The 13,784-nt window shown below is 42.2% G+C and overlaps 2 protein-coding genes across 3 annotated transcripts in view; one reads left to right on the top strand and one right to left on the bottom strand.

The window, feature by feature from the left end:
- Window positions 1-351: 351 nt before the first annotated feature.
- LOC126082423 (translation initiation factor IF-2-like) lies at window positions 352-12,705 on the bottom strand. The gene is made up of 3 exons (XM_049894952.1): window positions 12,688-12,705; window positions 11,887-12,550; window positions 352-7,575 (listed from the first exon to the last, which is right to left on the bottom strand). The coding sequence occupies exons 1-3, from the start codon at window positions 12,703-12,705 to the stop codon at window positions 7,547-7,549; spliced, it is 711 nt and encodes a 236-aa protein (XP_049750909.1). The 3' UTR covers window positions 352-7,546.
- TEX10 (testis expressed 10) overlaps window positions 12,152-13,784 on the top strand; it is a 58,276-nt gene continuing 56,643 nt past the window's right edge. For both annotated transcript variants that reach the window (XM_049896052.1, XM_049896051.1), the window contains exon 1: window positions 12,152-12,235. The gene's annotated coding sequence lies outside the window, so the exon portion shown is untranslated. The remainder of the gene's footprint in view (window positions 12,236-13,784) is intronic.

The following is a 13,784-nucleotide window of genomic DNA, read 5'->3' as shown; positions in this document are numbered from 1 at the left end:
AATTAAATCAGTTAACACACACGTATATCACATTGTCTATACTAAATTACCATAAAGACATTTTAGCCATCATTATATATACTTTTGAAACTGTTGGAGAAACAGCATTAAACCCTAAATTGTGTCTTAAAGCAGTGTGGTCAGGGTGTGGTGTATTTTGGGGGAAGGGAATAGCTATCCCATAAAGCAATATTGCCAAAATATGGTCCATGAAACAACAGCATCAGAACCACCTGAAATTCTTGTTAAAAATGAAGACTCTTGGGCCCCAGACCTGCTTCATCAGAATTTGTGGTTTTAAGAGAAGTCCATGTGATTATTATGCACACCAAAATCTGAGAGTCAATGCATTGAGAATACAGTATAAATTTTTTGGAAATGCCTTCAGGATTTTTTCCGCTCGTACTTTCAGAGGTACATTGTCTCTGAAGAGCTCCTTGTGCTGAAACGAAAAGAATAGGAGTGAGAATCTTTAAAAAAAAAATTAAACATTACTGATACGGGGTACCACTGTGATTGAAAGCAGAGCCACAGCTGTCCTTTCCTCATCCCTGGCACCAGATGTAATATTCGCATCTAACAAGTGGTGCAGCAATGGGTGGAGCCCCGGTGGTGCACTGGTTAAGGCCAGCAGCTCGAATCTACCAGCCGCTCCTTGGAAACTCTATGGGGCAGTTCCACTCCATTTTATAGGGTCCCTATGAGTCGGAATTGACTCGATGGCAGTGGGTAGGTTATGGCAAGGGTCACCAACCAACCAGAACTGATGTCTGCCAGTTTGCGGGAACAGTGACTGGCACTCTTCTCTCCCTGTACATGCCAGCCCATGAATAACAATCTCCATGGCTGGCATACATATTCCAGAAAACCAAAATCTGTTGCCATCAAGTCAATTCCCACTCATTGTGACCCTACAGAACAGAGCAGAACTGCCCCATAGGGTTTCAAGGCTGTAATCTTTTTTTTTTTTTTTACATAAAGGCAATTATTTAACTTCTGCTTATACTGTATATGTTCTGGTAGAACAATTATAGATATTTTTTTATTCTACTCCCTCATCTTTTTTTTATTATTATTGTGCTTTAGATAAAAGTTTACGGTAAAAATTCATTTCTCATTGGAAAATTTATTCATAAATTATTTTGTGACACTGGTTGCAATCTCTGTAATATGTCACCACTCTCCCCCTTTCCCTTTCCACCCTGGGTTCCCCGTGTCAGTTCCTTCAGTTTTCCTGTCCCTTCCTGCCTTCTCCAAAGTCTTCGCTTTGGGGCAAGTGTTGCCCACTTGTATATTCGATTCAACTAAGAAGCACAGTCCTCACATGTGTTATTGTTTGTTTTATAGGCCTGTCTAATCTTTGGCTGAAAGGTGGACTTTGGGAGTGGCTTCAGTTCTAAGTACCGGGGGCCAAAGCCTCATGGGTTCCTCCAGTCTCTGTCAGACCGGTAAGCCTGGTCTTTTTTTGTGAATTTGAATTTTATTCTACATTTTTCTCTGCTCTGTCCAGGATTCTCTATTGTGATCCCTGTCAGAGCAGTTGGTGGAAATAGTTGAGCACCTTCTAGTTGTTCTGGGCTCAGGCTGGTGGAGGCTGTAGTTCATGTGCTCCACTAATCCTCTGGACTAATATTTTCCTTGCATCTTTGGTTTTCCTAATACTTCTTGGCTCTGGACGAGACGGGACCTATCATGGATTGAATTGTGTCCCCAAAAAGTATGTGTATCAATTTGGCTAGGGCATGATTCCCAATATTTTGAGATTGTCCACCATTTTGTCATCTGATGTGATTTTCCTATGTGTTGTAATTCCTGCCTCTATGATGTTAATGAGGTGGGATTAGCAGCAGTTATATTAATGAGGCAGGACTCAATCTACGAGATTAGATTTTGTCCTAAACCAATCTCTCTTGAGATATAAAAGAGAGAAGCAAGCAGAGTGACAGTGGGGACCTCACTACCAAGGAAGTATAGCCAGAAGTGCATGTCCTTTGGTCCCTGTGCTGAGAAGCTCTTAGTCCAGGGGAAGACTGATGACAAGGATCCTCCTCCAGAGAGAAAAAGCCTTCCCCCGGAGCTGGCATCCTGAATTCAGACTTCTAGCCTCTTAGACTGTGAGATAATAAATTTCTGTTTGTTAAAGCCGACCACTTGTGGTATTTCTATTATAGCAGTACTAGATAACTAAGACAGGACCAATAGATTTATCTTAGATGGCCAATCGAAAGCTTTTAAGACCCCAGACGCTACTCACCATAGTAGGATGTAAAACATTTTCTTTATGAACTATGTTATGTCAATTGACCTACCTGTTCCCTGAGACCATGGTCCCCATCCCTCAGTCCCAATTGCTTAGTCCCTAAAGGTGTTTGGATGTATCTAGGAAGCTTCTATGACTTTGAGTTGGTCAAATTGTGCTGACTTTCCCTATACTGTGCATTGTCTTTCCCTTTACCAGAGTTAACACTTGTTATCTAGTTAGTGATTTCCCCTCCTCACCCCATCCCTCCCACGTACCACAAAGGTTTTTCTTCTGTGTGTAAACCTTTTCTTGGGTTTTTATAATAGTGGTCTCATACAACATTTGTCCTTTTGTGATTGACTGATTTCGCTCAGCATAATATGCTCCAGATTCATCCATGTTGTGAGATGTTTCACAGATTCATTATTGTTCTTTATCGTTGTGTAGTATTCCATTGTGTGTATCTACCAGAATTTGTATGTCCATTCGTCTGTTGATGGGGCACTTAGGTTGTTTCCATTTTTTTGCAATTGTGAATAAGTATGCAATGAATCTGGGTGTGCATATGTCTATGCATGTGACGGCTCTTATTTTTCTAGGATATATTCCTAGGAGTTGGATTGCTGGATAATATGGTATTTCTATGTCAAGCTTTTTAAAGAGGCGCCATATCATTTTCCATAGTGGCTGTATCATTTTAAATTCCCACTAGCAGTGCATAAGAGGTCCAATCTTCCACAACCTTTCCAAAATGTGTTATTTTCTGTTTTTTTTTTTTTTTCTTTGATTTGTGCCAGTTAATGTTGGGGTGAGATGGTATCTCATTATAGTTTTGATTTGCATTTGTCTAATGGCTAATGATTTCCTCATGTGTCTGGTAAGCTGCCTGAATGTCTTCTTTGGTGAAATGTCTGTTCATATCCTTTGCCCAGTTTTTAATTAAATTGTCTTTTTGATGTTGAGATGTTGAAGTAGTCTATAGATTTTAGAGATTAGACCTTTGTCGGATATATCGGAGCCCAAAATTTTTTCCCAGTCTGTAGGTTCTCTTCTTACTCTTTTGGTGAAGTCTTTGATGACCAAGACTATAATCTTTATGGAAGCAAACTGGCACATTTTTCTCTCGTGGAGAGGCTGGTGGGTTTGAACCACTGACCTTTTGGTTAGTAGCTGAGCACTTAACCATTGTGCCAACAGGGCTCCCTTTCAGGCAACTGATTTCTACTAATCTACAGGATCTCATTTCTACTAATATTGATAAGTTTTGCCTAATCTAGAACTTCATATAAATGTAACCATACAGTATGTACTGTTTTTGCCTGACTTTTATCACTCAGCATATTATTTTTGAGATTTAACTATGTTGTTGCATGTATCAATAATTCACTCCTTTCTATTGCTGCTATACAACAGGTTGGCAGTTTGAATCCATGAGCTGCTCCTTGGAAACCCTATGGCGCAGTTCGACTCTGTCCTATAGGGTTGCTGTGAGTTGCAATCAACTTGACGGCAATGGGTTTGGTTTGGTTTCTATCGCTGAGCAATATTCTATTGTCAAGAAACGTCCAGGGTCTGAGATTTTGCCATGCTTACAAGCTTACAAGTTAGCATGCCACAGTTTCATGGCAGAAGACACAAGACCTCTGGGTTAGACGGAAAGGCTTTATTGCTTATGGCACAGGAGGCAGTATGAACTTCCTATTTGTGCTCATTCCCCATTGTCCCCCAAATTCCATGGAGGCCATTCAGGTGGGCCTTGGTGGATGCCACACACAGTAGATTTGAGTCATAACTGATGATCCCTAAGCTTTGGAAACCTTAATCTTTTAGAGGAGGCTGTAAGCAAACCTGCCCAACCTTTGTCCTAGAGGAACGCATTGTCTTTATTATACCTAACAACAAAACATTCTGCCCTCTGCTCCAGAGACAGTACCTCTATCTTCTAAGTCTGTGTGTAATATAAGCAGCCTTGAAAAGATAGTCTGGAACAAAACTGTCAGTGCCTTTGCTCATAAAACACGGGGAAATGCAACAGACCCATAAAGAATTATCTCCCAACATTTACTGTATGAATATAATTTGTGTCTATCCACTCTCCTGTTAACAGACATTTGGGTTGTTCGTACTTTTTTTGGCTATTATGAATAAAGTTGCTATGAGTATTCTTATATAAATCTTTACATAACCCCAAAAAACCCAGTGCCATCGAGTCGATTCCGACTCATAGTGACCCTATAGGACAGAGTAGAACTGCCCCATAGAGTTTCCAAGGAGTGCCCGGTGGATTCGAACTGCCGACCCTTTGGTTAGCAGCCATAGCACGTAACCACTACACCTCCACGGTTTCCAAATCTATATATATCTGTATGTTGTGTTTGTCCTTAGGTGCCATCGTGTCAGTTCTGACTCATAGTAACCCTACGTATAACAGAACGAAATGCTGCCTGGTCCTGCACCATCCTCACAATTGTTATTATGCTTGAGCTCATTGTTGCAGCCACGGTGCCAATCTGACTCTTTGAGGGTCTCCCACTTTTTCACTCACCCGCTACTTTACCAAGCATACTCTTCTTCTCCAGGGACTGGTCATTCCTGATAACATGTCCAGAGTACGTAAGATGAAGTTTCATCATCCTTGCTTCTAAGGAGCTGTCTCGCTGTACTTCCAAAACAGATTTGTTTGTTCTTCTGGCTGTCCATGGTCTACTCAATATTCTTGGCCAACACCATTGTTATGGATTGAATTGTGTCCCCCATAAAAATGTGTGTCAACTTGGCTAGTCCATAATTCCCAGTATTATGTGATTGTCTACCGTTTTGTCATCTGATGTGATTTTCAATGTGTTGTATATCTTAGACGGCACTGGGTTTTTTGTATATCTTACCTCTATAATGTTAATAAGGTGGGATTATCGGTAGTTATGCTAATGAGGCAGGACTCAACCTGCAAGATTAGGTTGTGTTTTAAGTCAATCTCTTTTGAGATACAAAAGAGAGAGCTGAGCAGAGAGACATGGGAACCTCATCTCACCAAGAAAGCAGCGCTGGGAGAAGAATGTGTCCTTTGGACCTGGGGTTCCTGTGCTGAGAAGCTCCTAGTCGAGGGGAAGATTGATGACAAGGACCTTCCCCCAGAGCCAACACAGAGAGAAAGACTTCCCCTGGAGCTGGCGCCCTGAATTCAGATTTTCAGCCTCCTAAACTGTTTTTTTTTTTTTTAAACTGTAGGAGAATAAATTGCTGTTTGTTAAAGTCAGACACTTGTGGTAATTCAAAGGCATCATTTCTTCTTCAGTTTTACGTATTAATTGTCCATCTTTCACATGCATACAATGTAACTGAAAGTACTACAGCTTGGGGCAGGCGCACCTTAGTCCTCAAAGTGACATCTTTGCTTTTTAACACTTTAAAAGAGGTCTTTTGCTGCAGATTTGCCCAGTGCAATGCGTCTTTTAATTTCTTGACTGCTGCATCCATGGGTGTTGATTATGGATCCAAGTAAAATGAAATCCTTGACAACTTCAATACCTTCTCCATTTATCATGACGTTGCCTATTGGTCCAATTGTGAGGATTTTTGTTTTCTTTATGTTGTGGTGTAATCCACACTGAAGGCTGTGGTCTTTGATCTTCATCAGTAAGTGCTTTAAGTCCTCTTCACTTTCTGCAAGCAAGGTTGTGTCTTCATATTGCAGGTTGTTAATGAGTCTTCCTCCGATCCTGATGCTGTGTTCTTCTTTATGTAGTCTAGCTTTTCAGATTGTTTGCTCAGCATACAGGTTGAATAAATATGGCGAAAGGACAGAACCCTGACACACACCTTACGTGACTTTAAACCACATGGTATCTTCTTTTTCTTTTCAAATGACTGCCTCTTGGTCTATGTAGAGGTTCCTCATGAGCACAATTAAGTGTCCTGGAATTCCCATTCTTTGCAGTGTTATCCATAATTTGTCATGATCCACACACATGTATACATATGCTTTCATTTCTCTTGGGTAAATACATGGGGGGGGGTAGAATTGCTAGGCCATATGGTAAGTATATGTTTACTATTATAAAAGTATGCTTAGCATTACATAAATGTTCCTACTTTAAAAAACAGTCATAACATTTTTACTCTTACTACTGATGTGTGAGAGTTGTAGGCGCTCCACTTCCTTGCCAGTATTTGATGCTGTTAGTCTTTTTAGTTTTAGCCACTTTAGTGGGTGTGACGTAGTATCTTGTAATATTTTTCTTTTTAACTTCTAAATTTTTGTACTATTCTTGTAACTCTTCTTTAAGCCTGAGACTGTCATATGCTTTTTATCCAGAATTTGCAAATACTGATATTTTACCATTCTAGCCCTATAGACTGTATTCGGAATTCACCAGTTATGCCCACTGGGTTCTTGATAGCAAAAGAAAAGTGTTATATTCAATTACAATGACCCTTCATATTCTTAACAGAGTCATTTTCCTTAGTTTTCAATTTGTATTAGGAGCAAATTACCTCGTGACACTTATCTCATATTTTCTTTTTAGGCATTATGATTCCCACTTTAGTTTTTATTTTAAATTATTGATTTTTACAAGTAAAACATTCACATGGTTCAAAATTCAAATGGCACACAGTGTTCCTAGAGAGAAATCCCCTTTCCACCTCTGTCTCCCTGCTTCCCCACACCCCTCCCTGAAAGCAAGTGACATTCTAATTTCTTGAGTATCCCTCCAGACATATTTTATGCACATAGAATCAGAAATGTAAAACATTACCTCCTCCCTTCCAAGTGGTTGAATTTCCTTCTGGAAGGTAGTAAGATTCTTATAATAAAAAAAAGGGTCCGATAATGCCCTCGATTTCTGTTTTCTGAATCTACCAACATCCATGCCAATAGTAAGAAAAGCTAATCTCTACTATTTGAGCTAATTTTATACGCCCAAATCTTTCTTTCAAACCTAGTAGGTTTCAGGTTCTACTGTTATGCTAACTACTCTTCACTGCCAAATTCCATTCTATTTACTCTAAGGATTTTTCCACTTTAAAAAAAAATCTCGTGACCTTAAGTAAGAATTTATAACCACTTCCCTAACTGGCTGTGTATGTATACTTTTTTTCCCTCTCAAATCTGCTTACTGTTTCTTGCCAAACACTTGAGGTGGAAGAGTTAGTTGTCTTTCAAAGCAATTAGGTAATCTGGCAATTACTAGAAAGGGGATTACTGTAAACCAGTTTTCTCTTTCAAATTAAATAGACCGTATTCCAATTAAGTTATTCACTACTTGCCTTTTCACTTCTTTTCTATCTTCCCCCAGTAGACAATTAGTTGTCAGGGACTGTGTCACCAAGACCTAAAACAGAAGCTACCTCATATCAGAAGTTAAATAAATATGCATTAAATTAAAGAATAAATAAATTTAAATATCCATGTGGTTCTAAACTAAACCAGAAAATCTCTTTATTTCTCCTCTTTGACTTAAGTTACTTGGGAGAAAGATCCTGGAGGACTGAACTAATTTTATCTAATCCCTGGAGGAAGATCTTGTATTGCCTTTATTGTTTAGGGCTCAGAGCTAGGAATCAGTGGGCCTTAGGGCAAGTAACATAAGGAAGATTTGCCCTATATCCTGAGCATTGCCAAGTATCACTGGTATTAGAAGTGAAGATTCAGAGGGAGATGAGAGTTTTCACTCACCAGTGGGAATGTTTATTGTATTTTCCAAATTCAAATTTAGAAGGTATAATCTGAGAATGAGCCCTGGTGGCATGGTGGTTAAGGGCTCAGTTGCTACCCAAAAGGTTGGTGGTTCGAATCCACCAACCACTCTATGGGAGAAAGATATAACAGTCTGCTTCTGTTAAGATTTACAACCTTGAAAACCCTATGGGGCAGTTCTTTTGTGTCCTATAAGGTCGTTATGAATTGGAATTGACTTGACAGCAATGGGTTTGGTTTTTTGGGTTTGGTATTTCTTCTTTCAATTTGAAGCAAATTCTAAACCAGCATTTTATGTCATCATTTCATCCATAAATATTTCAGTATTGACAAAATCATTCTGATTCTCCTGGAATCCAGATTTCTGGGTTCATGAAATTGGGGTGACCCATACAGGCCATCTGCCCTTAGATGTCCTTCTGATGACCCACCAGGCTTACTTACTCACCTGATGGAACTGGCTCCCTGCAGTCACCTTCAGCTTAGTAATAATTTAGGAGTGAAGAGCATTTTGCCTTAGGCATTGGGTTCTTTTTGAAAATGATCTATGTGCAGATAGCCTTAAGAAGCATGAACTCTAGGATGTGACTGGAGGCTATTTTAAGATGTATGGCACGTCCTTGGTGACTGTTTCTGTAACCTGCCCTGAGCTTTAAAGTTATCTTCTGAGAAATTAACATAACGATGACCTATATAACCAGCTTTCACTGTCCCCTCTTTGGAACCCCTTCTTGACATGTTCAGGTGACCCTTCCTAATTTGAATCATATCTACTCACAACAGATACATTGTTACACTAATTTTTGGTGCTTCTCTAAGCAATTTAGGTTTCTGATGGTACCAAAAAACCAAAAGCCCACTGCCATTGAGTTGATTCTGACTCACTGCAACCCTATAGGACAGAGTAGAACTGCCCCATAGGGTTTCCAAGGAGCTGCTGGTGGATTCAAACTGCCAACCTTTTGGTTAGCAGCCAAGCTCTTAACCACTTTGCCACCAGAGCTCCTTTGACAGTATGTATCTCTAAACATAGGAATTCTTTGAAAAAATACAGTACCTTTATCATTATCCATGATTCCTTAATATTATGTAATATCCAAGGTTCACAATTTCCTGATATATATATGTATATATATATAGCCAAGTACAGTGAACATTTCTGCCATCCAGACTGATTCACTCTCTAAACATACATAAGGCACATGTATATACTTAGAGAGTCTTCACTTAAGAAAATAAAGAGCAGAGGATCATATTAAACTACACCATGGCCAAGTGCATTAAACGTTCCCACCATCCAGGGATATTTAGAGTAGGATCAGTCCCTGGATGGTGCAAATGTTTAATGCACTTAGCCATGGTGTAGTTCAATACGTTCCTCTGCTCTTTATTTCCATAAATAGATAGCTAGATCTTTGTATCTAGGTCTGATCAGATTTGGTTTTGATTTTTTTTGTCAAGGCTTTTTGAAAGGTAGTATTGTATACTTCAATAAGAAGTACATAATGTCTGCTTGACTCTGTGATTTAAGCAGCCATTGTAAGTTATTTAACCTAGAATTCTGAGTACAGAAGAAGAGGTTGTTCAGATGATGAAATACAGACATTTCTGGGCACATATCTTGGTGAGTTATGTGGACATGTAAACATTGTTTTGGAAGTGGAATGTCCTACAGATTCCTGAATGCATGTTCACTGAACAAAATGTTTTTTTGATATGACTCAGAGACCTTGATTAGTTACTTGCTTATTATTTATCAAATGTCTATTCAGCTAAGCAGCCAATCCTTATAACTCTATTCATCACTTCAAGTTGGGAAAAAGCCTGTCTTATATGCACACATTTTTCATGTCTTAAACCAGGGTTTATACACTAACAGCCTGCATGTAAGTATATTGTTTGGCCTACACGGAGTTTTAAAAATAGGAAAAAAGAAAAAAGTACTTACAAATATTTACAGATCAGATTTCCTATATAAATTTCTGGATTTCTGGTTTTTCTTGGGAATGCGCAGTTTCTCATTCTGTCATGGCAACGGCTGGCTGTTGCTGAAGACTAGTTGCTTGCTTTAGACTAGCCACGAGCGTTCTCGTCAGCCACCATCGCCACCAGGCCCACTTACTCATCTGAGTCTGTAACTCCTGTCTTATCTCAAAGTAGGGCAACAAAAAGAGCTGTTTGCTGAGCACTACTCTGTAGCAGGGGCTTCTTACACATTCATTCAACAATTATTTATTGAGGGCATACTATATGCAAGACTTTGCGTTAGGTACTTGGGTTGTATCATTGAACAAAACAAAGTTTCAATGTGAACCTTGCATTCCAGTGGTGGCTGGGGAACAGAATCAAATAAAAAATATTAGTAAATCACTTACCACATTACATAGCACATTAAAGCCATTGCCGTAGAGTTGATTCTGACTCATAGTGACAGTATATGACAGAGGAGAACTGCCCTATAGGGTTTCCAGGGCTGTAAATCTTTACAGAAGCTGATTGCCACATCTTTCTCCGAGGAAGGGGCTGGTGGGTTTGAACTACAGATCTTTTGGTTAGGAGCCTAGTGCTTTAACCACTGAGCCACCAGTGTCCTTTATGAGAAGGTAATAAGTGCTTAAAAAAACAAAGAAAATAGAGCAGGGCAGGGGAATTGCAAATCCTGGGGAGTAGGTAAGTTGTGGTTTTAAATGAGGTGGTCATGGTGGGTGTCACTGAGAAGATATTTAAGCAGACTCAGGGGAAGGGAGGGAGTTAGCCATGTGGCTGGGGAGGTTTCGGGGGTAAAATCAGGAATTTTAGACGTGTTGTCCTTGAGATGTCTATTAGACATGCAAAGGAAATGTTGAATAAGCCGTTAGTTATAAGTTTGGAGTTCAGGAGTTATGTTTGGCTGGCAAAAACATTTCCTCTCCTGACTCAGTCTCATTTCTTTAAACACTATGCACTGCTGATGACTCTCAATTATTAACGTGTATGAGGATTCAAGGCTGACCTGCTGGTGTGGGGGCGTTGTCCAAGGAGGAGTGGGTTCCTGAGGCTGCCCCTTTACCTGTGACCGTGCAATGGGTATGTTCTTGTCCTAGTGCTTGGGTCTTCCCAGACCTCAGAAATCAGTGCTCTGAAACCCGTCTCCAGTAAACTCAGCCCCAATAAGTTTGCCAGCTTTACTAAGTCTTAAAAACAAAAAAAGACCAAACCCAGTGCCGCTGAGTCGATTCCAACTCACAGCGACGCTACAGGACAGTAGAACTGCCCCAAAGAGTTTCCAAGGAGCGCCTGGTGGATTCGAACTGCTGACCCTTTTGTTAGCAGCTGTGGCACTTAACCACTATGCCACCAGGGTTTCCTTACTAAGTCTTAAAAAAAAAAAAAAAGTCTTAGAACTGGGAAATGTAGAGACAAATTTGAATCAAGGTCTACACTCCATAAAAAAAAAAAAAAAACCTGGTGCTTTTTCTTCCGATACAACGCTAGATTTTGGTAAGGCTGTCTTTCAAAGGTGCATTCTCCCTGCCTTCTTAACGCCTTTCTGGGCATTTTATTTCTCCCCTAACTTCCCCGGGGCCACCCAATTTCAATTGCAGAAATCTTAGTGCTGAGAAACTGAAAGATTAGGGAAAACGCTAATCTAAGATTTCCAAGTTCTTCTACTAGGTGTATTTTGCCTTATGTAAAGTAGTTTTTATTTGCTCCATCTTAGCCCGGGTTAAAGTCCCCAGGATTTTTTTTTTTTTAAAGTAGTTTTTATTTGCTCCACCTTAGCCCGGGTTAATGTCCCCAGGATTTCTCCCTCCTTGCAGTCCCAAACTTTTCCCTTTCTCTATTTTCAACACATATTCTTCTATGAATGTAGTCTATTCAGCGAGAAGGGGTATGCTTTCAAGTAGCCGTAGCCAGGGCGACTGCCCAAGAGATGCAAGCCTGGGAAGTCCTGGGGTGGACTCACCGGTCACGCTCGGTCCGCGGGTTTTCAGACCCCCTCTTTTTCCTTCCTGGAGCTCCGGGGGCTTCCGGCGCAGGCCCCCTTCTCCTAGGGGCGGGGCCTGCCGCTCCCGCTCCCGCCTCCCCGGCTGCGCGCGGCTGCGGGCTGCGGTCACGTGAGTGCGGCGCGGCGGGGGAGGGGCTCTAGTTTCCGGGCGGCGGAAGGAGACGCGGCCGCGTGAAGACGAGGCGATTTGAAAACACGCTTCGGCGGCGAGAGTCTGAGGCCGGTGGCGCAGGCTGTCAGCCCGTGGGGTTCCGCTGGGACGCTCTGTGCCTCCGCTTCCGCGCGCCGACGCCGGCCGGGCCCTCAGGTGAGCGATCGCCGCCTCTGGGGCCGGGCCCTCCCAGAGCGCGCGCGGGGCGGCGCGCGGGGCCGTCGCCCCCAGGTCCGCGGCCCAGGCGGGTGGGGCCGGCTGTGGCGGGTCTGCGCCCCCCGGTCCCAGGCGCGGGTCCCCTTTCCAGCTAGGCCGGGCGGCGGAGGGGCAGCGCGGGGGCGGGGCGGCCCGAGGGCGTTTGAAGCGCCTTAAGTGACTGGGCGGGTTGGCGCGGTTTCGGGTCTGAGAGACTTTTAGGCCGGCGTTCGTGGGCTTGGGCCCCGCCCCCACCTGTGGTGCCGGCCGCTTCCCCTGAGCGGGAGGAACGGTAGGCGCCTACAGCCCGCCAGGTCCTCACTTCTGGGGATGCCGGACGGAAAAGGGGGGGTGGAGTGATCGATAGCCTGGTCTTACCGCCGTCCAGGCATGGAGGCTTACGTGTCCTGTACCGAGCCGGCCCGGACCATCAGTTCTCTCGGGTCGCCCCGTCTGCTCTCTCCATTCTGGGGCCTCGAATTTGGTGCACTTAGTAGAGTTTGGAGGAACTCATGAGTGTAGGGGGTTGGAGAGGAGATTGCCAAAGTCCGAGTGCCGTGTGCTCACTCCTTGACTTTTTCGGGTAGAGAAGTTTGGGGATTACGGAGGGTAAGGAGACGGTAAGCTAGTTGGGATTCGGTTGAAAGCTTTTTACGCTAAGATCTGCCTTTTGTCAAAGTTAGCAGGAATATATGCAATTCAGTTTTAAAGCTATTGGGACTCACATACCAGTGAGGTGAGAGTTAAGCCCCTGAAGCTGGAGTTCTTAGCTGCTATTCAGTACCGGCTACTGTAAAAGTAGCTTAGTCGGACTCTTTGATTTGCTGTTCTACCCTGTCCTATAGGGTCGCTATGAGTCGGAATCGACTCGACGGCACTGGGTTTTTGGTTGGGTTGCTATGAAAACCTTTATTTTAAATGAAAAGAACAGAATTTGCTAGTAGAACTTTAAAAGCTCCTAGTGTAAAAATGTTCTCTTTGTATCGGAAAAATAATCTTGTCAGCTCTAAAAGTCAAAGGAGATCAGCTGTCTTATTTTTCCTAACGGAGGGAAAGCATTAATGTGACCAAGCAAAATGAGTGTTTATCTTGGAGATACATCTGTTAGTGGCCAGAAGGAGCCTCAGAGGTTTGGGGGGCGGGCAGGGATGGGTTTAATTCTTTATCATTTATGTCCTTTACTGTTTGTTCTCATCTCTGCTATCAGCTAGTAATAAAATTGTAGGAAAAGTTCACGGAGTGTGCTTGCTTAGTTAAAACCATTTGTGTATTAAAGGAGGCCAGGTGAGTATCACCTCCTTTTTTAGACCTCACTCCTTTACCCATTTTTTTAGAGTAGAATAACTGGAAGTGAGGGTGGAAAGAAAAGTTGGAGTTGGGATAAGTGTAATAAGGCAAGCCAGTTTGCCATTTTGTCTCCCAGTCCTCAGGTGAATTCCAGTATATTAAACAGTTGGTTTTGGAGAGCTCAGTCCTGTGTATGAATCCCTCTCCAAGTCCTTGACTAACT

The sequence above is a fragment of the Elephas maximus genome, chromosome 9, assembly GCF_024166365.1.
Source record: "Elephas maximus indicus isolate mEleMax1 chromosome 9, mEleMax1 primary haplotype, whole genome shotgun sequence".
NCBI lineage: Eukaryota > Metazoa > Chordata > Mammalia > Proboscidea > Elephantidae > Elephas > Elephas maximus.
This window is presented reverse-complemented; position numbering and strand designations above follow the sequence as displayed.